The sequence below is a fragment of the Coregonus clupeaformis genome, unplaced genomic scaffold (genome assembly GCF_020615455.1).
Source record: "Coregonus clupeaformis isolate EN_2021a unplaced genomic scaffold, ASM2061545v1 scaf0093, whole genome shotgun sequence".
NCBI lineage: Eukaryota > Metazoa > Chordata > Actinopteri > Salmoniformes > Salmonidae > Coregonus > Coregonus clupeaformis.
Window position 1 is genome coordinate 37742 of NW_025533548.1, and position 27633 is coordinate 65374.

Below are 27633 nucleotides of genomic sequence, written 5' to 3' on the forward strand. Positions count from 1 at the left end.
TATGGGCAGAAAGCTTAAATTATTGTTAATCTAACTGCACTGTCCAATTAACAGTAGCTATTACAGTGAAAAAATACCATGCTATTGTTTGAGAGTGCACAACAAAAAACATATCACGGCAACTGGCTTGATACATTCACCTCTGAAGGTAAATAATGTACTTACATTCAGTAATCTTGCTCTGATTTGTCATCCTGAGGGTCCCAGAGATCAAATGTAGCATAGTTTTGTTTGATAATTTTTTATATTCAGATATAGGAACTGGGTTCTACAGTTTGAACCCCTGCTGTCTCTGGCTCCAAACCCACCCCGCCCAGTCATCTAGATGTGTGAAAGTTAGTGTATAAGCTAATGATCCATCATTTATGACATTCCTGGGAGTGTGTAAACATACATTTTGTATTACCATACCATTTTTGTATGTTCTCTATAGTTATGTACTTTAACATGTATCAATTGACCAATTTGGCACATTTGGGCAGACTTCACTGGATCAATCTGAAACGTTGTACACACTGCTGCCACCTAGTGGCCAAAATCTAAATTGCGCCTAAACTGCAATATATTGTGGCCTCTCTTGCATTTAAAAGATGGAACAAAAAAAGAAATAGAAAACACATGTTTTTATGTTTGTATTATCTTTTACCAGATCTAATGTGTTATATACTCCTACATTAATTTTACATTTCCACAACCTTCAAAGTGCTTCCTTTCAAATGATATCAAGAATATGCATATCCTTGCTTCAGGTCCTGAGCTACAGGCAGTTAGATTTGGGTATCTCATTTCAGGCGAAAATTGAAAAAAAGGGTTAGATCCTTAAGAGGTTAATAAACTAACTAATTACTGGGAACTCTGTGAGAAAGAATGAGTGCATATGAGAGTGAAAGGGTGTGTGTGTAGCGTGAGAAAAAAAAGTGTGTGGTGAGAGAAAAAGTGTGTGAGTAGCAAGAGAGAAAAAAAGTGTGTGTGTCGAGAGAAAAAGTGTGTTTGTGTGTGAGTGAAAAAAGTACACTTCTACCACTGCCAGGAGTAGAACAGTACATCTACTATCTAACCACGTCTGTCTGACAGGACATTTAAAATGGAGGGTTGGCCCTGGGGTGCTATGTACGGTATGAACATCCCTCCCTCACCTTCCCTAACTTCAAGAACATTCAACACCTGAGGGGTAATACTACAAAGCAGGATCAACGAGCTTTCAAAATCAGACTTTATTAATTCTTTGTAGAGAAGTCAAAAAAACAAACAGATGAAATGGAGGAGGAACAGCGAGATAGGTAAAGGATAAAAACAGACAGACAAGACAGAGAGAGAGAGAGAGAGGATTGGCGTATTTACAATCATAGCCCAGCCCCCCGACCAGAGAGACAGAGGGCTAGAGGGACAGCTAAAGGACTCTAGCAGGTCCAGCTAGCAGCGTTACAGCAGTGGTTCTATAGTAGGATCAAGTCCACCTGGACTAGACACTGATCCAAGGCCAGATTGGTGTTCCTCCCCCTAAATCAGTAAGGTCATGGGTAGGGGGCAGGTTACGCTGATCCTAGACCTGTGTCTATGTACGGGCCTGAACCAGTCTCAGCTCACACCAGGGTTGAGTCTTCAAATGGAACCCTATTCCCTACTTTTGCCCAGGGCCTATAGGGGTGGTGCCCTACAGAGGGAATAAGGTGCCATTTCAGACGCAGACCAGCATTATATATATATATATATTCCAAACATCACCAGAGACTAGGCCCCCGAGTCCCAAATGGCACCCTACCCTATTCCCTAGATAGTGCACTACTTTTGACCAGAGCGTCTAAAGTAGTGCACTGTGTAGGGAATAGGGTGCCATTTGGGACGTCAACCTAGGTCTGCTTCTCTACTCTAAACTCCAGTTTCTTTTACAGTTTCAGTGCAATCTTAAAAATTAGACAGAAGCAGGGATCTAAAAAGGTAAAGGAGCGGTGGCAACAACAGCCTTCTGAAACAATACTGACACTACCTACCCCTCATCAGTATGTCCATTACACTAACCATCCTCACTGGGAGATTGAGTTGTATTATATATTGTTTTGTGATGGTATTACATGTGTGGGGTGTTTGATAATAATCATACGCAATATTGCTAGAGGTTTCTGTTCAGTGGTCTTTCTCACTAGAGTATTACTGACAGTGACTGGCATCTTAAACACGTTCCTACAGGATCTAGAGACAGACACACGTGTGTGTGCGTTGTAACGTTTCAGTGTGGTCTACTGGTGAACTAAAGCCCTGACCGACGTGGCGACTGACTGCATGCGTGTGAGGACAGGTGGGAAAACACTTCCTGTTGAAAAACAAATCCCGCCAGGTGATTGGTTGGTTAGGTGACAGGGGTCAGAGGTCAAGGGGGGGAGAGAGCGTGTGTAGAGTTGGTCTGAGCAGACTGAGGAAGTACAAAAGTACTTAGTTGAAGCTTTTCTTTTACGTTCGATCTACTGGTTTCTTCTTCGTCTTTTCTCTCGTTCGTCTCACAGATCCCCTCTTCTTCTTCTTCTTCTCCTCTTTCTTTCTATTCATTCTTCTTCTCCTTCTGTTTCAGCAGTTTGTTGATCTCTCTCTTGGCCATGCCAGCGTACTTGTTGATGACGCCATGCTGGTTCAGACCAGGAAGCAGGAGCAGGAAACTCACTGGGGACACAGGAAACAAAAGAGTCACTACATGTCCTCATGTAGTGTAGCCATGAGTGTACCAATAATATCTATTTTGGTGGGAGCAGCTGACCAGTCAGACCGGTTTAACTGTCAGTCTGACTGACCAACTGTCATATTCCCTGAGCAAGGAGGACCAAACTAAAACAGGATACTGCTTAAAGAAGGGGTGTTTTCATTAGTGCATAATGTAACGAGCCTCTCTTATTCGACAAGCTCAGGTTAGTCCCTCCACCACTGAGCCGTTTGGTTCCTAACGGGTCTATTAAACTATACAGGGCATTCGGAAAGTATTTAGACCCCTTCACTAATGTTACAGCCTTATTGTAAAATGGATTAAATTGTCCCCCCCCTCTCAATCTACACACAATACCCCATAATGACAAAGCAAAAACAGGTTTTTAGAAATGTTTGCAAATGTATAAAAAAAGGGAAATATCACATTTACATAAGTATTCAGACCCTTTACTCCGTACTTTGTTGAAGCACCTTTGGCAGCGATTACAGCCTCGGGTCTTCTTGGGTATGACGCTACACGCTTGGCACACCTGCATTTGGGGAGTTTCTCCCATTCTTCTCTGCAGATCCTCTCAAGCTCTGTCAGGTTGGATGGGGAGCGTCGCTGCACAGCTATTTTCAGGTCTCTCCAGAGATGTTCGATCAGATTCAAGTCCGGGCTCTGGCGCGACCACTCAAGGACATTCAAAGACTTGTCCCGAAGCCACTCCTGCATGGTCTAGGCTGTGTGCTTAGGGTCGTTGAGCTGTTGGAAGGTGAACCTCCGCCCCAGTCTGAGGTCCTGAGTGCTCTGGAGCAGGTTTTCATCAAGGATCTCTCTGTACTTTGCTCCGTTAATCTTTACCTTGATCCTGACTAGTCTCCCAGTCCCTGCCGCTAAAAAACATCCCTACAGCATGATGCTGCCACCACGCTTCACCGTAGGGATGGTGCCAGGTTTCTTCCAGACGTGACGCTTGGCATTCAGGCCAAAGAGTTCAATCTTGGTTTCATCAGACCAGAGAATCTTGTTTCTCATGGTCTGAGAGTCCTTAGGTGCCTTTTGGCAAACTCCACGCGGGCTGTCATGTGCCTTTTACTGAGGAATGGCTTCCGTCTGGCCACTCTACCATAAAAGTCCTGATTGGTGGAATGCTGCAGAGAACCTTCCAGGAGGACAACCATCTCCACAGAGGAACTCTAGAGCTCTGTCAGAGTGACCATCGGGTTCTTGGTCACCTCCCTGACCAAGGCCCTTCTCCCCCGATTGCTCAGTTTGGTTGGGCGGCCAACTCTAGGAAGAGTCTTGGTGGTTCCAAACTTCTTCCATTTAAGAATGATGGAGGCCACTGTGTTCTTGGGGACCTTCAACGCTGCAGAAATGTTTTAGTACCCTGCCCCAGATCTGTGCCTCGGCACAATCGTGTCTCGGAGCTCTACAGACAATTCCTTCGACCTCATGGCTTGGTTTTTGCTCTGACATGCACTGTCAACTGTGGGACCTAATATAGACAGGTGTGTGCCTTTCCAAATTATGTCCAATCAATTGAATTTACCACAGGTGGACTCCAATCAAGTTGTAGAAACATCAAGGATGATCAATGGAAACAGGATGCACCTGAGCTCAATTTAGAGTCTCAAAGGGTCTGAATACGCATGTAAATAAGGCAGCCGTTTAAAAAAAAAAAAATTTGCAAAAAAAGTTCACTGTCATTATGGGGTATTGTGTATAGATTGATGAGGAAAACAAATAATAATCAATTTTAGAATAAGGCTGTAACGTAACAAAACGTGGAAAAAAGACACTAGGTTTACGTCCCAAAGGGCACACTATTCCCTATGTAGTGCACTTCTTTTGACCAGAGCCCTATGGGGTTCCCCTAATAGGGTGCCATTTGGGACTCATCCTGATATATAACCCTTTCTCTAAGTGGTATTTTACAGTTGGAGGATGACAACGCACAGACTACTGAACAGCTGTCAGCTGGCTATGGGGCCCTTGTGCTTGTCTGTTATAGCTACTCAGTCAGACCAACAATTAGCCAAAGTCTCCGATGATGTTTGGAATATATATATATATATATATACACACACATATACACACACACACACACAGTGGGGGGAAAAAAGTATTTAGTCAGCCACCAATTGTGCAAGTTCTCCCACTTAAAAAGATGAGAGAGGCCTGTCATTTTCATCATAGGTACACGTCAACTATGACAGACAAAATGAGGGGAAAAAAATCCAGAAAATCACATTGTAGGATTTTTAATGAATTTATTTGCAAATTATGGTGGAAAATAAGTATTTGGTCAATAACAAAAGTTTCTCAATACTTTGTTATATACCCTTTGTTGGCAATGACACAGGTCAAACGTTTTCTGTAAGTCTTCACAAGGTTTTCACACACTGTTGCTGGTATTTTGGCCTATTCCTTCATGCAGATCTCCTCTAGAGCAGTGATGTTTTGGGGCTGTCGCTGGGCAACACGGACTTTCAACTCCCTCCAAAGATTTTCTATGGGGTTGAGATCTGGAGACTGGCTAGGCCACTCCAGGACCTTGAAATGCTTCTTACGAAGCCACTCCTTCGTTGCCCGGGAGGTGTGTTTGGGATCATTGTCATGCTGAAAGACCCAGCCACGTTTCATCTTCAATGCCCTTGCTGATGGAAGGAGGTTTTCACTCAAAATCTCATGATACATGGCCCCATTCATTCTTTCCTTTACACGGATCAGTCGCCCTGGTCCCTTTGCAGAAAAAACAGCCCCAAAGCATGATGTTTCACCCCATGCTTCACAGTAGGTATGGTGTTCTTTGGATGCAACTCAGCATTCTTTGTCCTCCAAACACGACGAGTTGAGTTTTTACCAAAAAGTTCTATTTTGGTTTCATCTGACCATATGACATTCTCCCAATCCTCTTCTGGATCATCCAAATGCACTCTAGCAAACTTCAGACGGGCCTGGACATGTACTGGCTTAAGCAGGGGGACACGTCTGGCACTGCAGGATTTGAGTCCCTGGCGGCGTAGTGTGTTACTGATGGTAGGCTTTGTTACTTTGGTCCCAGCTCTCTGCAGGTCATTCACTAGGTCCCCCCGTGTGGTTCTGGGATTTTTGCTCACCGTTCTTGTGATCATTTTGACCCCACGGGGTGAGATCTTGCGTGGAGCCCCAGATCGAGGGAGATTATCAGTGGTCTTGTATGTCTTCCATTTCCTAATAATTGCTCCCACAGTTGATTTCTTCAAACCAAGCTGCTTACCTATTGCAGATTCAGTCTTCCCAGCCTGGTGCAGGTCTACAATTTTGTTTCTGCCTTTGACAGCTCTTTGGTCTTGGCCATAGTGGAGTTTGGAGTGTGACTGTTTGAGGTTGTGGACAGGTGTCTTTTATACTGATAACAAGTTCAAACAGGTGCCATTAATACAGGTAACGAGTGGAGGACAGAGGAGCCTCTTAAAGAAGAAGTTACAGGTCTGTGGGAGCCAGAAATCTTGCTTGTTTGTAGGTGACCAAATACTTATTTTCCACCATAATTTGCAAATAAATTCATTAAAAATCCTACAATGTGATTTTCTGGATTTTCTTTCTCTCAATTTGTCTGTCATAGTTGACGTGTACCTATGATGAAAATTACAGGCCTCTCATCTTTTTAAGTGGGAGAACTTGCACAATTGGTGGCTGACTAAATACTTTTTTCCCCCCACTGTATATATATAGCTAATGCTGGGTCTCAGTTTGCAATCGCACCCTATTCCCTATATAGTGCACTATCCCTATAGGCCCTGGTCAAAAGTAGAACACTATATAGTGAATAGGGTGCCAATCAATACTTGTTGTGCTGGCCTGGTATGCAAAGACATTTAACAAATAAATGTATAAACCAAGTAACATTTGCGTCAGATATGACTCCATAAACTGACAGGCCGTGTATCCAAAATGGTACCCTATTCCCTATGTAGTGCACTACTTTAGACCAGGACCTATAGAGAACAGGGTGCCGTTTGGGACACGGCCAAGGAGATGCACATCACTTCCCTTATTGCCAACCTTTGTACATCCTTCCTATGTAGTCACTTCTCTAGTGGGGTCCGGTGGTTTAACTGTCATCATAATCTGTACTATACCAGCAGGAGAAACCAGAAGAGAGCAGCTACAATGTCAGAGAGACCAAAATACTAGTTTGTATTAACCTGATTGGACCAGAATACCACTGCTTGAATTAACCTGATTGTCTGAACTCAGAAGAACATCAGGACTTTGTGAAATAATGCAGCAATGAGTAAGCTACAGTACTGGAAACCTTTGGCTGAGTTAGCCATTAGCCCAGGTGGGTTTAGTACAGGTTGGCTGAGTTAGCCATTAGCCCAGGTGGGTTTAGTACAGGTTGGCTGAGTTAGCCATTAGCCCAGGTGGGTTTAGTACAGGTTGGCTGAGTTAGCCATTAGCCCAGGTGGGTTTAGTACAGGTTGGTTGAGTACAGGTAGGTAGTGTCTTCAGAACGTATTCATACCCGTTGACTTATTCCACATTTTGTTGTGTTGTATCTACGCACAATACCTCATAATGAGAAAATGAAAACATGTTTTTATTCATGTTTGCAAATGTATAAAATGAAATACAGAAATCTCATTTACATAAGTATTCACACCCCTGAGTCAATAGATGTTAGAATCACCTTTGGCAGATATTACAGCTGTGAGTCTTTCTGGTTAAGTCTCTAAGAGCTTTCCACACCTGGACCCATTATTCTTTTCAAAATTCTTCAAGCTCTGTCAAATTGGTTGTTGATCATTGCTAGACAACCATTTCAAGTCTTGCCATAGATTTTCAAGCAGATTTAAGTCAAAACTGTAACTCGGCCACTCAGGAACATTCACCGTATTCTTAGTAAGCAATTCCAGTGTAGATTTGGCCTTGTGTTTTAGGTTATTGTCCTGCTGGAAGGTGAATTCATCTCCCAGTGTCTGGTGGAAAGCAGACTGAACCAGGTTTTCCCTCTAGGATTTTTGCCTATGCTTAGCTTCATTCAGTTTATTTTTTTATCCAGAAAAACTCCCCAGTCCTTAACAATTACAAGCATACCCATAACATGATGCAGCCACCACTATGCTTGAAAATATGGAGAGTGGTACTCAGTAATGTGTTGTATTGGATTTGCCCCAAACATAACAGTTTGTATTCAGGACAAAAAGTGAATAGCTTTGCCAAATTTTTTTGCAGTATTACTTTAGTGGCTTGTTGCGAACAGGATGCATGTTTTGGAATATTTTTTACTCTGTACAGGCTACCTTCTTTTCACCTCTGTCAATTAGGTTAGTATTGTGGAGTAACTACAATGTTGTTGATCCATCCTCAGTTTACTCCTATCACAGCCATTAAACTAACTGTTTTAAAGTCATCATTGGCATGGTGAAATCCCTGAGCGGTTTCCTTCCTCTCCTGCAACTGAGTTAGGAAGGATGCCTGTATATTTGCAGTGACTGGGTGTATTGATACGTCATCCAAAGTGTAATTAATAACTTCATCATGCTCAAAAAGGGACATTCAATGTCTGCTTTTTTTTTTCTCCCATCTACCAATAGGTGCCCTTCTTTATGAGGCATTGGAAAACCTCCCTGGTCTTTGTGGTTGAACCTGTGTTTGAAATTCACTGCTCAACTGAGGGACCTTGCAGATAATTGTATGTAATAGATGAGGTAGTCATTCAAAAATCCCATTAAACACTATTATTGCACACCGAGTGAGTCCATGCAACTTGTGACTTGTTAATCACATTTTTACTCCTGAACTTTAGGCTTGCCATAACAAAGGGGTTGAATACCTATTGACTAAAGACATTTCCGCTTTTCATTTTAATAAATTTGCCAAAAAAAACAAACATAATTCCACTTTGACATTATGGGGTACTGTGTGTAGATCAGTGACACAAAATCTCAATTTCAGTCAAGGTGTGTGAATACTTTCTGAAGGCACTGTAGGTAGGGTACAGGTCGGACGGTAGGGTACAGGTCGGACGGTAGGGTGGTACAGGTAGGGTACGGTACAGGTAGGGAGGTAGGGTACAGGTAGGGAGGGGACAGGAAGGTGTTGGTACGTACCAATCAGGTAGGTGAGGAAAAGGTTGTGGACCTGCTGTCCCATCCAGGCCACCGTCACCAGACTGCTGATCACCGACGCAAAGTACTGTGGGAAGAGAACCGGAAGTGACATCACTACAGGTTAAACCAGAAACAGGAAGAGATGCAGCTTGGCTTTGACGGGAGAGACCAAGCAGACTTTTCTGACCAGCAACCCATTGCTTGACTTCCTGCCCGACTACGTTGCAGACACATGCCAGATCTCAGAACGCCTGGATAGGTAGTTAACATGTGAACTAACCCCGTCATAATGCCACACCCCCTTTGTTTTCCCCCGTTGGGACACAGGCAGGAGGTGAAGAGGAAGATTACATGAGAACAGAAGAAACATCCATCTGAGCTGTGCTACACTGATTTAACCTGTACTTCACAGCAGCCTAATTTACAGCAAGCTAAATGGAGCAGCAGGCTGAAATCAGCTAACATGCGAGAGATACAGAGATAGAGACCCTGTTCTAAAACAGACGACAGACACAGAGAGAGAGACCCTGTTCTAAAACAGACAGACGAGAGATGCAGAGAGAGAGACCCTGTTCTAAAACAGACGACAGATACAGAGAGAGACCCTGTTATAAAACAGACGAGAGATACAGAGACCCTGTTCTAAAACAGACGACAGATGGAAAGATGGAGACCATGTTCTAAAACACACAGCAGAGCTAAAGTGGGACTGTGTGTTTACCATCTTGGGTTTCTCCTCCTTGAGGGCGAAGAGTCTTTTCCACCAGCCCAGGACACGACGCTGAGTCTTCACCAGGTTACCACAGATCTCATGGAAACGCTGCTGCTGCTCTGAAGACCTGGAGAGAGGGAGGAGAGGAGAGGAGGAGGAGGAGAGGAGCAGAGGGAGAGAGGAGGAGGAGAGGGAGAGAGGAAAGAAAGAGGGATAGTATTATTATATCCAAGACCAGTCCTTTTATTCAGTCAACAGCTATCCCTCCATCCATCTGAACAGGAACACTTGATCAGAACCAGTTCAGTAGAATGAGATGAGCCTATCAGATATCATATGGTCCCATTGATAAGGCAGTTGGGGAAGTGCCCTTCATTTCTGCTGAGCCACAACTACCCATTTCAGGCTCAAGTCAGAACATGGCCTCATGAACCAGCAGGACTCACACTGGCAGACACTAACATAGACCCAGTGTGTGTGTATGTGTGTGTGTGGGGGGGGCTTGTATGTACGCAGGTCCTCTGAGTGAGTGAGTGTGTGTATGCGTGTGCATGGATGTGTCTGCAAACCCTGCTCTAAAGCCATCTCCCTTCACAGCTCTAATGGGCTACAGAGACACCTCTAAAGGGCTACAGAGAGATACCTCTAAATCCTCTAATGGGCTACAGAGAGATACCTCTAAATCCTCTAATGGGCTACAGAGAGATACCTCTAAATCCTCTAATGGGCTACAGAGAGATACCTCTAAATCCTCTAATGGGCTACAGAGAGATACCTCTAAATCCTCTAATGGGCTACAGAGAGATACCTCTAAATCCTCTAATGGGCTACAGAGAGATACCTCTAAATCCTCTAATGGGCTACAGAGAGATACCTCTAAATCCTCTAATGGGCTACAGAGAGATACCTCTAAATCCTCTAATGGGCTACAGAGAGATACCTCTAAATCCTAATGGGCTACATGGCGGCACATCTAAATCCTCTCCCTCTAATCTCCTTTCTTTTCAAAAGGTCAGAGGGCGGCAGGTAGCCTAGAGGTTAAGAGCGTTGGGCCAGTAACCGAAAGGTCGCTGGTTTGAGTCCCCGAGCAGACTAGGTGAAAATCTGTCGATGTGCCCTTGAGCAAGGCACTTAACCCTAATTGCTCCTGTAAGTAGCTTTGGATAAGAGCAATCCTATATATTTTCCCTAAGGGACAGACAGTCAGTCTGTGCATAGGACAAGGGCTGGAGACAGTGCCTAAGACTGGGACTCAGGTCAGGGGCTTGGCCTAGGGCAGAACCACTACCGACATCTGATACATCCCATCAACTTCAGACTGGGGGTAGACTTGGGCGGTATTTTGAAGTACCGCCGGTATGATTTTTTTCACTTGAGCCAGTTTGTTTACAATGAGCACATGGGGCAAACGTGACAATCCATTGTTGAGCAGCACTAACACCAGTCGCTTATAGTTAGTTAGAAGATATTTATCTAAGATGTACCAAATACATTTTTCCCAGCTCAGGGTTCCAGCTATGCATTTGGTTTGCTAACTTGCTAGCTATAACATTAGAAGGCTAGCTTGCAATATCAAGCTTCTTGGTTACAGCAGAGAATAAATCCTCTTCTGGATCAAGTGTGAGTAGCTTTTTGAGATAGATGTACACATTCATGAGCTGGGTTGTCAGTCCTTGCATTTCGTTGATGTTTGCTTGTTAGCATTTAGCTCGCATCTGCTATGGAAATTCGCTAGTACTTTGTTAGCATACATAATTTTTTCATTTGGAAAGAAATAGCGCCCCGTGTGTGCACTGCTGGAAATACCGTATACCCAGGTATGGTACAGGAACTGTATGAAGGTATGGAAATCTGGATACCGCCCAACCCTAGACTGGGACTGCTAACAAACAGCTGAGTCAGGCTGTGGCTGTGTCTAAGTCTGGGTCTAGAGCTGCGGCCAGGGTCTAGGACAGGGAATGGGGCTGGGTCACTAGACATCCGACACCAACTACAGACTGAGGCTAGAGACAGTACTGATACACCACTAACTACAGACTGGTGTTAGAGACAGTACTGATACACCACTAACTACAGACTGGTGTTAGAGACAGTCCTGATACACCACTAACTACAGACTGGTGTTAGAGACAGTACTGATACACCACTAACTACAGACTGGTGCTAGAGACAGTACTGATACACCACTAACTACAGACTGGTGCTAGAGACAGTACTGATACACCACTAACTACAGACTGGTGCTAGAGACAGTACTGATACACCACTAACTACAGACTGGTGTTAGAGACAGTCCTGATACACCACTAACTACAGACTGGTGTTAGAGACAGTACTGATACACCACTAACTACAGACTGGTGTTAGAGACAGTACTGATACACCACTAACTACAGACTGGTGTTAGAGACAGTACTGATACACCACTAACTACAGACTGGTGTTAGAGACAGTACTGATACACCACTAACTACAGACTGGTGTTAGAGTGTCACGAGAATTTCTATCTCTAATTAATCAAACTTAATGCTCTGAATAATTCCCAGAGGGTGTAAGGCTCTGGTTTAATCATGAATTAAACAAAGGTCCACAACTGGCAAGAATTATCTGTATGTTTAATCATGGAGAGCTCTGCTGCCAAAAAACACTATATAGCTTTTATACCCCTTGACACACAAAGGCACTTTGCTCCGCCCACCTTTAGGAGGCCTTTAACCAGTTTCTCAGTCCCCTTCATCCTGGAATGTTTGTCTCAGCAGTTTCTAACTCACCCCCTCTGTTAGTGGGTTTATAATGATAACCCTAACAGTTCACACAGTCATCATCATCAGTATTGGGGTTAACAATTTTAGTCATAATCATAATTCCTCTATCATAGAGACAGTACTGATACACCACTAACTACAGACTGGTGCTAGAGACAGTCCTGATACACCACTAACTACAGACTGGTGCTAGAGACAGTCCTGATACACCACTAACTACAGACTGGTGCTAGAGACAGTACTGATACACCACTAACTACAGACTGGTGCTAGAGACAGTACTGATACACCACTAACTACAGACTGGTGCTAGAGACAGTACTGATACACCACTAACTACAGACTGGTGCTAGAGACAGTCCTGATACACCACTAACTACAGACTGGTGCTAGAGACAGTCCTGATACACCACTAACTACAGACTGGTGCTAGAGACAGTCCTGATACACCACTAACTACAGACTGGTGCTAGAGACAGTACTGATACACCACTAACTACAGACTGGTGTTAGAGACAGTACTGATACACCACTAACTACAGACTGGTGCTAGAGACAGTACTGATACACCACTAACTACAGACTGGTGCTAGAGACAGTCCTGATACACCACTAACTACAGACTGGTGCTAGAGACAGTCCTGATACACCACTAACTACAGACTGGTGCTAGAGACAGTCCTGATACACCACTAACTACAGACTGGTGCTAGAGACAGTACTGATACACCACTAACTACAGAGCGTCACTTAATCCTGTACTGGTGTCCTGTTACTACAGAACCACTGAAGGAGGGGAGGGTATGACCGAGAGGACCGCCTGGATCCTTTAGATGTACACCGGTGTCATGCTCCACTAACATCACACTATGTCCAATCCAGAACCTCTACAAACACCCCCTACCTCCTGCCAACAACCCTCGCCAACAACCCCTAAAGTCCTGCCGCCCTCCCCGCTAAGCAGACACCCCAACCGTTTTATCCACAGATACCAAACTCCTCTGCCCTAGATATACCCCCCCACCCTGTACCCCAGATATACCCTGTATCCCAAATATACCACCCTATAATCCAGATATACCCCATCACCTTGTACCCCAGATATACCCCCCCACCCTGTACCCCAGATATACCCCACCACACTGTACCCCAGATCTACCCTGTACCCCAGATATACCCCCCTCCCCTCACCACTTGTTGGATCCGAAGACGCGGGGGGCGAGGGTGGGCACCAGGTAGTCAGACAGACACAGCAGCATGATAGAGCAGGACAGGCCGGTCAGCACCGATGGGTCCAGGTAGTAGATCATCCTGGAGAGAGGGATGGAAGGAGAGGTAGAGAAAGAGAGACAGGGGAAGAACAAAGAGAGAGAGGGTCAGATGTCTCAATTCCACTGCAGGTCAAAACAAAGTCAAGCTGTCAAGTGGAGACCAGAGAAATTAGGTCTTCTATCAAGGGTTATGTCTGAAAAGCTAAATTTACTATACCGAACTAAAATTATAAATGCAACCGTTTCAAAGATTTTACTGAGTTACAGTTCATATAAAGGAAATCGGTCAATTGAAATAAACTCATTAGGCCCTATGAATGGCACAACAATGGGCCTCAGGATCTCTGTGCATTCAAATTCCCATCGATAAAATGCAAATTGTGTTCGTCGTCCGTAGCCTGCCCATACCATAACCCCACCGCGGGGCACTCTGTTCACGTCAGCAAACCGCTCACCCATACGACGCCATACACGTGGTCTGCAGTTGTAAGGCCGGTTGGACGTACTGCCAAATTCTCTAAAACGACTTTGGAAGCGGTTTATAGTAGAGAAATGAACATTCAATTCTCTGGCAACAGCTCTGGTGGACATTCCTGCAGTCAGCATGCCAATTGCACGCTACCTCAAAACTTGAGACATCTGTGGCATTGTGTTGTGTGACAAAACTGCACATTTTAGAGTGGACTTTTACGTAAAAACTGCATGAGTGGCCCTTATTCACAATCACAGATGCAAGTTTTGTTCGGGGCAGAAGTGAAGACAGTAGCCTAGCGTTACAAACATGTCTGACAACTAAATACTCACGAGAGATTAAGAAAACTACTGTAAGGGCGCCGATGGGGTCGTCAAACCGTATTTATTTGAGCCCAAGCATGGCCGTGGGAAGATGCTTTGGGGTGGGGGTATTTTTCTCCCCGCTCCGCTGACAAGTATATATATTTTTTGGGCCGATTTATCAGGGGGCGCTGCAGCACCCCTACATCCCACGGCTATGAGCCCGAGTACGACGATGAAGAAGAGGCTAATTGAGCTTCGTATCCGCCACCGCTCTAGCGGGACCACAGCCCCACCCCATCCCCAGGATGAACGCAGATGGATGGTGCAGTTGTGGCAACTGTGCTCCAATGCCAACTCATTAAGAATGCTTATGCTGCAGAGAATTTGATTGATGAGGAGCAGTTCGTTTGCTTTCGCGACCACAGGGATCTTGCTGCCCACATCAACTCCGGTGTCCTGGAAACATTTGTCCGGATCCCGAAAAGAAAATGGGAGACACAACCCAGTTTCAGCTGAACCAAATGGACAGTTATCCAATGGGTAAGTAGCTGAACCAAATGGACAGTTATCCAATGGGTAAGTAGCTGAACCATCGTTAGATCCTGTCACCGCTCCGGCACCTGCTCAACCACTTTCTACCTGAACTGGAACTGTTTTGGTTTATAGATTATTTTTGTTGCCACCCACTGCTTGGACTGTTGTTTTGGGAAGAGCCTTTAAGCGTTTCTCACCTACACAATGAATGCAGAGTGCAGTTAGACATGTTTACATGGTACACACTCTAAATGATTGAGGTTTGGGTATGACAAAATACAGGTACAGTAGCTGATGTAACAGGAAAGACAGTACTTTATATTACATTTTAGTCATTTAGCAGACGCTCTTATCCAGAGCGACTTACAGTTAGTGAGTGCATAAATTTTCATACTGCCCCCCCTGGCCATCGAACCCACAACCCTGGCGTTGCAAGCGCCATGCTCTACCAACTGAGCTACACAGGACCACACTAGGCATAATGTCTTAAAGAGTGATGTACATGCGTGACACATTTTATAATAGGTGCTATAAAGTCAAATTGGGTTTATCCATTCATTCAAGTTCTTTAAGTACCAGTCAGTAGCAGTTGTAGCTTGTTCCCTGCCCACATTTTCATACGCCAAATTATTATTGTAATGTATATTGACCAAGAAAAAAAACGTCCACCTCAACACACAAGTCAAGTGACAACATGGTTTATAAAATGGGTTAAACTTTTTTGTTATGGCCATTGTGCTAAAAGTAATTATACTGTTCGGACATTCACTGCCCCTATCGACATGGGGAGAGGGTAGAAATAAAGTAGTGATGTTAACCGCTAATCAGTTAGCCACCGAAAATATATTTGACAGTCATGCTCATCAGTCTATAGGTTCATTTTCATCATTTATTTGGGGTGGGGGTGGGTAGCCTTCCACTTACACTGTGTTTTCAAAATACCCCTCCATATAGCCCCCTCCATATAGCCCCCAAGAGAGGCATAATAAATCATGTTAAACTGTGTAGAATTGCAGGAAATGAGTTTTAAATTCTGGGGGACCTGGAGCTGCTTGCTTGTCAAGACATGAACATTATTTACAGACATCACTTGTTGGTTAAATACAGGAAGAAATAAAAATGAATTTTGTAATAATTAAATGTTGTAGTCTATATTAATTCCGGAAGCTGTTAAGTAGCCATGTCGTTTATTTATTTACATTTACGTCATTTAGCAGACGCTCTTATCCAGAGCGACTTTTATCAGCTGAATATCAACTGTCGGGTGGCGAGAGCACGCAACTCCTCACACCGCTGATTGCTGCGTGGAAAGAAATGTGTTGTATTAAGCCTAGTCACCGGGCAGAATTTCTAAACGCAATCTTGGGAAAACAGTTTTGATGGTAATTACTGAAAAGAGGTGGATCCCAGCTATCCAGGGCTGTATGATTTATTTATCCAATTGGCAGTGTGTCACAATACGAGTGTCTAGCATGACAATAGAGTAACTGCGGGAAGCGCATCGGCCATTCGAATGCATAAACAATAGGCCTACATTCACTTCAAAATGTCCCTTCTCTGTGTGGTGTGTGTGTGTGTGTCCCCCTTCTCTGTGTGGTGAGGTGTGTGGTGTGTGTGTGTGTGTGTCCCTTCTCTGTGTGGTGTGGTGTGGTGTGTGTGTCCCCCTTCTCTGTGTGGTGTGGTGTGGTGTGTGTGTGTGTGTGTGTCCCCCTTCTCTGTGTGGTGTGGTGTGTGTGTGTGTGTGTCCCTTCTCTGTGTGGTGTGTCCCTTCTCTGTGTGGTGTGTGTGTGTCCCTTCTCTGTGTGGTGTGTGTGTGTCCCTTCTCTGTGTGGTGTGTGTGTGTGTGTCCCTTCTCTGTGTGGTGTGTGTGTGTGTGTCCCTTCTCTGTGTGGTGTGTGTGTGTCCCTTCTCTGTGTGGTGTGGTGTGTGTGTGTCCCCCTTCTCTGTGTGGTGTGTGTGTGTGTGTGTGTGTCCCCCTTCTCTGTGGTGTGTGTGTGTGTGTGCCCCCTTCTCTGTGGTGTGTGTGTGTGTGTCCCCCTTCTCTGTGTGGTGTGGTGTGTGTGTGTCCCCCTTCTCTGTGTGGTGTGGTGTGTGTGTGCCCCTTCTCTGTGTGGTGTGTGTGTGCCCCTTCTCGGTGTGGTGTGTGTGTGCCCCTTCTCTGTGTGTGTGTGTGTGTGTGTGTCCCCCTTCTCTGTGTGGTGTGGTGTGTGTGTGTCCCCTTCTCTGTGTGGTGTGGTGTGTGTGTCCCCCTTCTCTGTGTGGTGTGTGTGTGTGTCCCCCTTCTCTGTGTGGTGTGTGTGTGTGTGTTCCCCCTTCTCTGTGTGGTGTGTGTGTGTGTGTCCCCCTTCTCTGTGTGGTGTGTGTGTGTGTCCCCCTTCTCTGTGTGGTGTGTGTGTGTGTGTCCCCCTTCTCTGTGTGGTGTGTGTGTGTGTCCCCCTTCTCTGTGTGGTGTGTGTGTGTCCCCCTTCTCTGTGTGGTGTGTGTGTGTCCCCCTTCTATGTGTGGTGTGTGTGTGTGTCCCCCTTCTCTGTGTGTGTGTGTGTGTGTGTCCCCCTTCTCTGTGTGTGTGTGTGTGTGTGTGTGTGTGTGTGTGTCCCCTTCTCTGTGTGGTGTGGTGTGTGTGTTGTCCCCCTTCTCTGTGTGGTGTGGTGTGTGTGTGTGTGTGTGTGTGTCCCGTCTCTATGTGGTGTGTGTGTGTCCCGTCTCTATGTGGTGTGTGTGTGTGTCCCCGTCTCTGTGTGGTGTGTGTGTGTGTGCCCCCGTCTCTGTATGGTGTGGTGTGTGTGTGTCCCCCGTCTCTGTGTGGTGTGGTGTGTGTGTCCCCCGTCTCTGTGTGGTGTGTGTGTGTGTCCCCCCGTCTCTGTGTGTGGTGTGTGTGTGTCCCCCGTCTCTGTGTGGTGTGTGTGTGTGTGTCCCGTCTCTGTGTGGTGTGTGTGTGTCCCCCGTCTCTGTGTGGTGTGTGTGTGTCCCCCTTCTCTGTGTGGTGTGGTGTGTGTGTATGTCCCCCTTCTCTGTGTGGTGTGTGTGTGTGTGTCCCCCGTCTCTGTGTGGTGTGTGTGTGTGTGTCCCCCGTCTCTGTGTGGTGTGTGTGTGTGTGTCCCTTCTCTGTGTGGTGTGTGTGTGCCCCCCTTCTCTGTGTGGTGTGGTGTGGTGTGGCGTGTGTGTGTGTGTGTCCCTTCTCTGTGTGGTGTGTGTGCCCCCTTCTCTGTGTGGTGTGTGTGTGTGTGTGTGTGTCCCTTCTCTGTGTGGTGTGGTGTGTGTGTGTGTGTGTGTCCCTTCTCTGTGTGGTGTGTGTCCCCCCTTCTCTGTGTGGTGTGGTGTGTGTGTGTCCCCCTTCTCTGTGTGTGTGTGTGTGTGCCCCTTCTCTGTGTGGTGTGTGTGTGTGTGTCCCCCTTCTCTGTGTGGTGTGTGTGTGTGTGTGTGCCCCGTCTCTGTGTGGTGTGTGTGTGCCCCTTCTCTGTGTGTGTGTGTGTGTGTGTCCCCCCTTCTCTGTGTGGTGTGTGTGTGCCCCTTCTCGGTGTGGTGTGTGTGTGTGTGTGTGTGTCCCCCTTCTCTGTGTGGTGTGTGTGTGTGTCCCCCTTCTCTGTGTGGTGTGTGTGTCCCCCTTCTCTGTGGTGTGTGTGTGTGTGTGTGTCCCCCTTCTCTGTGTGGTGTGTGTGTGTGTCCCCCTTCTCTGTGTGGTGTGTGTGTGTGTCCCCTCTTCTCTGTGTGGTGTGTGTGTGTGTCCCCCTTCTCTGTGTGGGTGTGTGTGTGTGTCCCCCTTCTCTGTGTGGTGTGTGTGTGTGTGTGTGTGTGTGTCCCTTCTCTGTGTGGTGTGTGTGTGTGTGTCCCCCTTCTCTGTGTGGTGTGGTGTGTGTGTGTGTGTGTCCCCGTCTCTGTGTGGTGTGTGTGTGTCCCCCGTCTCTGTGTGGTGTGTGTGTGTGTGTGTGTCCCCCGTCTCTGTTGGTGTGGTGTGTGTGTGTCCCCCCGTCTCTGTGTGGTGTGTGTGTGTGTGTGTCCCCGTCTCTGTGTGGTGTGTGTGTGTGTCCCCCTTCTCTGTGTGGTGTGTGTGTGTGTCCCCGTCTCTGTGTGGTGTGTGTGTGTGTGTGTGTGTCCCCGTCTCTGTGTGGTGTGTGTGTGTCCCCCGTCTCTGTGTGGTGTGTGTGTGTGTGTGTGTGTGTGTGTGTGTCCCGTCTCTGTGTGGTGTGTGTGTGTCCCCCGTCTCTGTGTGGTGTGTGTGTGTCCCCCGTCTCTGTGTGGTGTGTGTGTGTGTGTCCCCCTTCTCTGTGTGGTGTGTGTGTGTGTGTCCCCCTTCTCTGTGTGGTGTGTGTGTCCCCCGTCTCTGTGTGGTGTGTGTGTGTGTGTCCCCCGTCTCTGTGTGGTGTGTGTGTGTGTGTCCCCCGTCTCTGTGTGGTGTGTGTGTGTCCCTTCTCTGTGTGGTGTGTGTGTGTGTCCCCCCCTTCTCTGTGTGGTGTGGGTGTGTGTGTGTGTGTGTCCCTTCTCTGTGTGGTGTGTGTCCCCCTTCTCTGTGTGGTGTGGTGTGTGTGTGTCCCCCTTCTCTGTGTGGTGTGTGTGTGCCCCTTCTCTGTGTGTGTGTGTGTGTGTCCCCCTTCTCTGTGTGGTGTGGTGTGTGTGTCCCCCTTCTCTGTGTGGTGTGTGTGTGTGTGTGTGTCCCCTTCTCTGTGTGGTGTGTGTGTGTGTGTGTGTGTGTGTGTGTGTGTCCCTTCTCTGTGTGGTGTGTGTGTGTGTCCCCCTTCTCTGTGGTGTGTGTGTGTGTGTCCCCCTTCTCTGTGTGGTGTGTGTGTGTGTCCCCCTTCTGTGTGTGGTGTGTGTCCCCCTTCTATGTGTGGTGTGTGTGTGTGTCCCCCTTCTCTGTGTGGTGTGGTGTGTGTGTATGTCCCCCTTCTCTGTGTGGTGTGTGTGTGTGCGTGTCCCCCTTCTCTGTGTGGTGTGGTGTGTGTGTGTGTCCCTTCTCTGTGTGGTGTGGTGTGTCTCCCTTCTCTGTGTGGTGTGGTGTGTGTGTGTCCCCCTTCTCTGTGTGGTGTGGTGTGTGTGTGTCCCCCTTCTCTGTGTGGTGTGGTGTGTGTGTGTGTGTGTCCCTTCTCTGTGTGGTGTGTGTGCCCCTTCTCGGTGTAGTGTGTGTGTGCCCCTTCTCTGTGTGTGTGTGTGTGTGTGTGTCCCCCTTCTCTGTGTGGTGTGGTGTGTGTGTGTGTGTGTGTGTCCCTTCTCTGTGTGGTGTGGTGTGTGTGTGCCCCCTTCTCTGTGTGGTGTGTGTGTGTCCCCCTTCTCTGTGTGGTGTGTGTGTGTGTCCCCCTTCTCTGTGTGGTGTGGTGTGTGTGTCCCCCTTCTCTGTGTGGTGTGTGTGTGTGTCCCCCTTCTCTGTGTGGTGTGTGTGTGTGTGTGTGTGTCCCCTTCTCTGTGTGGTGTGTGTGTGTGTGTGTGTGTCCCTTCTCTGTGTGTGTGTGTGTGTGTGTGTGTGTGTGTGTCCCTTCTCTGTGTGGTGTGTGTGTGTGTGTGGTCCCCTTCTCTGTGGTGTGTGTGTGTGTGTGTGTGTCCCCCTTCTCTGTGTGGTGTGTGTGTGTGTCCCCCTTCTCTGTGTGGTGTGTGTGTGTGTCCCCCTTCTCTGTGTGGTGTGTGTGTGTGTGTGTGTGTATGTCCCCCTTCTCTGTGTGGTGTGGTGTGTGTGTGTATGTCCCCCTTCTCTGTGTGGTGTGTGTGTGTGCGTGTCTCCCTTCTCTGTGTGGTGTGGTGTGTGTGTGTGTTTTCCCCGTCTCTGTGTGGTGTGGTGTGTGTGTATGTCCCCCTTCTCTGTGTGGTGTGTGTGTGTGTCCCCCTTCTCTGTGTGGTGTGGTGTGTGTGTGTGTGTCCCCCTTCTCTGCGTGGTGTGTGTGTCCCCCTTCTCTGTGTGGTGTGTGTGTGTGTCCCTTCTCTGTGTGGTGTGTGTGTGTGTGTCCCCCTTCTCTGTGTGGTGTGGTTTGTGTGTGTGTGTCCCTTCTCTGTGTGGTGTGGTGTGTGTGTGTATGTCCCCCTTCTCTGTGTGGTGTGGTGTGTGTGTGTCCCCCTTCTCTGTGTGGTGTGTGTGTGTCCCCCTTCTCTGTGTGGTGTGTGTGTGTCCCCCTTCTCTGTGTGTGTGTGTGTGTGTGTGTGTGTGTGTGTGTCCCTTCTCTGTGTGTGTGTGTGTGCGTGTGTGTCCCCCTTCTCTGTGTGTGTGTGTCCCTTCTCTGTGTGGTGTGTGTGTCCCCCTTCTCTGTGTGGTGTGGTGTGTGTGTGTGTATGTGTCCCTTCTCGGTGTGGTGTGTGTGTGTGTCCCTTCTCTGTGTGGTGTGTGTGTGTCTCCCTTCTCTGTGTTTTGTGGTGTGTGTGTGTGTCTCCCTTCTCTGTGTGGTGTGTGTGTGTGTGTCCCCCGTCTCTGTGTGGTGTGTGTGTGTGTGTGTCCCGTCTCTGTGTGGTGTGTGTGTGTGTGTGTGTGTGTGTCCCCGTCTCTGTGTGGTGTGTGTGTGTCCCGTCTCTGTGTGGTGTGTGTGTGTGTGTGTGTGTCCCGTCTCTGTGTGGTGTGTGTGTGTGTCCCGTCTCTGTGTGGTGTGTGTGTCCCCCTTCTCTGTGTGGTGTGGTGTGTGTGTATGTCCCCCCTTCTCTGTGTGGTGTGTGTGTGTGCGTGTCCCCCTTCTCTGTGTGGTGTGGTGTGTGTGTCCCTTCTCTGTGTGGTGTGTCTCCCTTCTCTGTGTGGTGTGGTGTGTGTGTGTCCCCGTCTCTGTGTGGTGTGGTGTGTGTGTCCCTTCTCTGTGTGGTGTGTCCCCCTTCTCTGTGTGGTGTGGTGTGTGTGTGTGTCCCCGTCTCTGTGTGGTGTGGTGTGTGTGTGTGTCCCCCTTCTCTGTGTGTGTGTGTGTGTCTCCCCCTTCTCTGTGTGGTGTGTGTGTGTGTGTCCCCTTCTCTGTGTGGTGTGTGTGTGTCTCCCTTCTCTGTGTGTGTGTGTGTGTCCCTTCTCTGTGTGGTGTGGGTGTGTGTGTGTGTGTGTCCCCTTCTCTGTGTGGTGTGGTGTGTGTGTGTGTGTGTCCCCCTTCTCTGTGTGGTGTGTGTGTGTGTGTGTGTGTGTCCCCCTTCTCTGTGTGGTATGTGTGTGTGTGTGTGTTCCCCCTTCTCTGTGTGGTGTGGTGTGTGTGTCCCCCTCTGTGTGGTGTGTGTGTGTCCCCCTTCTCTGTGTGGTGTGTGTGTGTGTCCCTTCTCTGTGTGGTGTGTGTGTGTGTCCCCCTTCTCTGTGTGGTGTGTTGTGGTGTGTGTGTCCCCCTTCTCTGTGTGGTGTGTGTGTGTGTGTGTGTGTGTGTCCCCCTTCTCTGTGTGGTGTGTTGTGTGTGTGTGTGTGTGTCCCCCTTCTCTGTGTGGTGTGGTGTGTGTGTCCCCCTTCTCTGTGTGGTGTGTGTGTGTGTGTCCCCCTTCTCTGTGTGGAGTGTGTGTGTGTGTGTGTGTGTGTGTGTGTGTCCCCCCCTTCTCTGTGTGGAGTGTGTGTGTCCCTTCTCTGTGTGGTGTGGTGTGTGTGTGTGTGTGTGTGTCTCCCTTCTCTGTGTGGTGTGGTGTGGTGTGTGTGTGTCCCCCTTCTCTGTGTGGTATGTGTTTGTGTATCCCCCTTCTCTGTGTGGTGTGGTGTGTGTGTCCCCCTTCTCTGTGTGGTATGTGTGTGTCCCCCTTCTCTGTGTGGTATGTGTGTGTGTCCCCCTTCTCTGTGTGTGTGTGTGTGTGTGTCCCCCTTCTCTGTGTGGTGTGTGTGTGTGTGTGTGTGTGTCCCCTTCTCTGTGTGTGTGTGTGTGTCCCCCTTCTCTGTGTGGTGTGTGTGTGTCCCCCTTCTCTGTGTGGTGTGTGTGTGTGTGCCCCCTTCTCTGTGTGGTGTGTGTGTGTCCCCCTTCTCTGTGTGGTGTGTGTGTGTCCCCCTTCTCTGTGTGGTGTGTGTGTGTGTGTGTGTCCCCCTTCTCTGTGTGGTGTGTGTGTGTGTGTCCCTTCTCTGTGTGGTGTGTTTGTGTGTGTGTCCCTTCTCTGTGTGGTGTGTGTGTGTCCCTTCTCTGTGTGGTGTGTGTGTGTGTGTGTCCCTTCTCTGTGTGGTGTGTGTGTGTGTGTCCCTTCTCTGTGTGGTGTGTGTGTGTGTGTCCCTTCTCTGTGTGGTGTGTGTGTGTGTGTGTGTGTGTGTCCCTTCTCTGTGTGGTGTGTGTGTGTGTCCCTTCTCTGTGTGGTGTGTGTGTGTTTCCCTTCTCTGTGTGGTGTGTGTGTGTGTCCCTTCTCTGTGTGGTGTGTGTGTGTGTGTGTGTGTGTCCCTTCTCTGTGTGGTGTGTGTGTGTCCCTTCTCTGTGTGGTGTGTGTGTGTCCCTTCTCTGTGTGGTGTGTGTGTGTCCCTTCTCTGTGTGGTGTGCAGTGATAATGTAGTAAATAATGCTGATTGCAACACATTGCTGGAGCCACCATGCTGCTACAGGTGAAGGTGATCATGTTGATTGCGTGTATGTGTGAGTACTACTCACATGAAGAGCAGTGTGGTGGCTGCCATCAGGGCTGCAGGGAACCATGGTTTCTTCCAGCGCAGCACCTGGTCCCCAGCCAGGATCACCTCTCCCCAGCCCTGCAGCTGCTCCTCCAGCTGGGCCGTCTCCTGGGCCTGGGGCACGCCAGAGACACACACACAGGGAGACACACAGAGACAGAGGTCAGGGAGTAGCCTTGTACGAGCCAGAACGGCCCATAAGACAGGAGCTTATCTCCTGTTTCTGTAGAGTGAGGCAGCTTGATGTACAAGTACACCCACTGGACAGGACGCTAGTCTATTGCAGAGCCATGGGGTTAAGGTCAGTTTAAATACATACACAAATCCCCAGCTCCCGACATAGAAAGTAGCAATTTGACCAGTCTGATTAATAGTCCCCCAAGGTGAGTGAAAACGTAGCCTGATAACAGGACGGGTTGAAAAAGGACTCCAGATTCACTGGTGGACTCTGAAGAAAAGCCATCCAACTTTTAGCCAGACAACTCCAATTCACATATAGTTGACAGTTTAGCCTATTAATCTAAAGAGCTCTAATCTAAGGCTGAGTACCAAATGGTACCATATTCCTTATAGGCTCTGGTCAAACGTAGTGCACTATATAGGGACTAGGGTTCAGACTGCACCACAGACATACCACCGTTTAATTCCTCAAGGCTAGCTAATACCTTAAGCCCTGCTGACTTCCAAACATCCATCTACCACTATCAGTTCCCTCCCGAGTGGCGCAGCAGTCTAAGGCACCGCATCTCTCAGTGCTAGAGGCCTCACTAGACCCTGGTTTGATTCCAGGCTGTATCACAATCCGGCCGTGATTGGGAGTCCCATAGGGCGGCGCACAACTGGCCCAGCGTCGGCCGGGTTAGGCCGGCATTTTCAATAAGAATTTGTTCTTAACTGACTTGCCTGGTTAAATAAAAGGTTAAATTAATCAAAAAAAGAAATAAAAAATTGGCAGCTGAGCAGAGCTACAGGGTTGAGGAAAACAGAGGTGTCCTTGTGAATGGTCGGGGAAGTGAAATAATCCCACAGTCTTCATACAGCCATCTCATTCCAAGGGCACTAAACACCATGCCGTCTCATGACGCACAGCCAGCCAGGAAAAGGCATAGCTATTAACGTTACAGACTTGTTTTCGAGACAAATCATCATCGTGGTCCATCCTAGTTGTCAGTTGATCCTCTGTGGTAGATTTGTTTAGTGGTTAAATGTAATCAATGACAGACAAGGCCTGACTGCCACATCTGAGAGCTATCGTTAAGCTGTCAAAGCACAATTTGACTGAAGACAATTTCAAACAGATTCTAGGGCGTTCACTCACTGCTCTAGAACAGCAGTTCAAACTTTTTCCCACGCACAGCACGTCTTTCTATGGTCACACTGTTTTTGCAGGTTTAAAGCTTATTTCCTGCAATTCTACACATTTTGTCATGGTGTGCAGAGAGAATTCTGCAGTTTTAAAGCTAATTTTCTTGCAATTCTATACATTTTGTCATGTCTAATGTGTATTCATGTGATTTGAGTGACTCGAACATTACAAAATCTATGGGCAAAAAAAACGTTAGTCGACATGGGATAGTCTGGACATTACTTACAAGTTATAAATAGCTCTAAGAAATGCAATGACTGACATGACAAGTGGGAAACTGATGATGCACTACCCAATTTCGAAATTGCACCATGTGTTCTACTATTACAACTTTCAGGAGTAAGTTGAAAGCAGGACTGAGTTCCTTAAAATACAAATAAAAACATGGGGGGGGGGCTCGCCCCACAGTTTGGGAACCACTGCTAGAGAATGTAGTGAAATACAGATAAATTCAAGAGGGTGCTACTAAATTAATGTCTAAACCTAGTTTAGCCCATGTCACTATGAATCACATACAATTAATAAGTAGATTGTTCTCTACAATATTACTACCTAATATGCTTGTACTTAACAGTGTTGATTAAATGATAACGTTAGTATGTAGTGTCCTTCGCTAGTTCTCTTCCATTGTTCGGCATTGGGAGACGGTAACGTCTGCGCTTTGGACCAATCAAAATCAACTTGATACCCTCGTCATATTCATCCCCCAGATCCGTGGCTTTCTATTCCTCTAACCCTGGTCAATCAATGTTGAGAGGGGCCGTTTCTATGGCAATTTAAAAGGTTAGACTAAGACATTCACTATGAAAACATGAACACTTTTCCGGGGAGGGTAGATATTGAAATTCTGTCTTAGCGTTGTTAATTAATATGATCCATTTGGTTTTCTATTCCGCGGTTATCACACACGAACCTGCAGCCAATAGTTAGCTTGTCAGTTGACGTTGGAATTTAGCACTGTTCTGCCAACGGTCGGAGCAGCGACCACTTCTGACCATGGTCTTCATTACACTATTCACTCTAATCATGCTACATTCTCTGAGTAAATCGTCTAACTTTTGAACTATATTTTAGTTATCTTTCTGTGGCTGATCAAATAGTTAAGGTAGCGCAATGTTGGGAATTTCACGTGGGATGTTTAGTAATTTCACACGATACAAATTAGCCAGACATTAGGCTCGCTCGGCTTGCCAGCTGAACGTCTGTCACATTTAAAATAACCTTACGGACAGCCGTCTGTTGGGTAGCCAGTCAAATAAACACAGCTAGCTGTATGCTAGTTACAAGACCGCCTTTCATCAATTAGCGATCTCATGCGTTAACAGCTAGTTAACTAAATAATAAGCAATAATGTTAGCTAATATTAGGCCAATATTAGACTGCATAACTCATTTTGTTGGCGTAGCTAACGTTAACGGCCTATGTAAAATGATACATAGGCCGTCTAACAAACCATGACTTGGTTAATTCACTCAGACGGGCAGATTAAATATTGAATGTGTTGTTGGGCACGGTTTTCATTTTCACTGATCCTTCTTCGCTAGCAAGCTACGTCCAACTAATGCTAGCATAGCTGGCTAATTGTTAGCATTAAGGCCGTTGACAGCAAGAGTCAAGCAACACTACGACGTTAACTAGCTTAGGAAGAAAGGCTTGTCAAGTCGAAGGTGGGATAACGTTACTTACGAGTACGTTCGCGCTTTTGTTGTCTCCCTCTGCCATAACTAGCGGTTGTTTAATCTTACGATGTTTTAAAGGCAACTTTGAAACGACCCAGGGACGCAGCAGACGCCTCCCTCTCGTCTTTGTGGCTCTTGCAGGTTTCACAAACCAACTGCTAGCTGCCTTGGCAGGATGTTTTTTTTTTTACGCATACAAAAAAATGGCTAAAGGCTTTATGGGTAATGTAGTTCACGCCACTTTTCTCGGCCTCGCCCAAAATAAAACCCCTCAGTTGACATTTATGACCCAATTCATTTAAAATCAATAAACCGTTTGTTTCGCAGGATGAAACTCCTACCACAATGTGCCCCCGCACATTGACTCTGCAACGGTATATAGCCTCCCTACTGTCACTTTATTTAACTTCTGCTCTTTTTTTTTCTCAACACTTTTTTTTTTGTTATTTTTACTTTTTTTGTTTAAAATAAATGCACTGTTGGTTAAGGGCTGTAAGTAAGCATTTCACTGTAATGTCTGCACCTGTTGTATTCGGCGCATGTGACCAATAAAATTTGATTTGATTTGAAGGAAATTAGTAGAATGAGCAATAATTGAATTGGCGAAACTCTGACCAATTTCACAAATCACTTGATTAGGTTTAGCTTGAATGGAATTGGAAGATTAATTTAATGTCAGTCAGGCGTTTGGGCCACTGACCACAGCTGAAGTCCTCAAGGGCCTCTGTGTTACATTTCCCCCTAACTGACTGGATCTTGATTCGTTTATTGGCTGATTGACCAGTGAGCTCATTCACCAGTTTATAACCATTACTGGATAGTCTGAAGTGAATTCCTTTCCTTGGTAAAGTCCCAAATTGTACCCTATTCCCCTTAGGGCACTTTACCCATCCTGTTTCCACATCAGTGTAAATAAAAGTGTTTTCAACAGTGTGGCTTCTCATCCAAAGCAGCAGAAGTACATGCACATTTGTCTTTTTAGTTATGAGAGTATGGGACCTAGAAAAACAATGGAAAAGTGTATGGAGAGGGTCCTAAAAATCTGCATGTTCTTCCATTTTCTATGTACATGCAGTTCATATGTTCAGTTTACAGTATCAATCTTTCCACCTGGAGAAATAATTCTAGAATAAAATAACTTCACTGTATTTTCATTGGCATCACCGTACAAGAATGAAAAATATCAGCCATCGCATCATAGACATAAAAAATAGTCAAACACTTAAATAAATACACCCCTTTATTAAC

At 46.8% G+C, this 27633-nt stretch overlaps 1 protein-coding gene across 1 annotated transcript; it reads right to left on the reverse strand.

Annotated features, from left to right (window-relative positions):
- Positions 1 to 1195: 1195 nt before the first annotated feature.
- On the reverse strand, positions 1196 to 26562 carry LOC121570165 (ADP-ribosylation factor-like protein 6-interacting protein 1). The gene is made up of 6 exons (XM_041881664.2): positions 26393 to 26562; positions 23321 to 23454; positions 13447 to 13566; positions 9500 to 9617; positions 8779 to 8863; positions 1196 to 2655 (listed from the first exon to the last, which is right to left on the reverse strand). Exons 1-6 carry the CDS (start codon positions 26426 to 26428, stop codon positions 2537 to 2539), a joined length of 612 nt encoding a protein of 203 aa, XP_041737598.2. The 5' UTR covers positions 26429 to 26562; the 3' UTR covers positions 1196 to 2536.
- Between the last annotated feature and the right edge of the window lie 1071 nt (positions 26563 to 27633).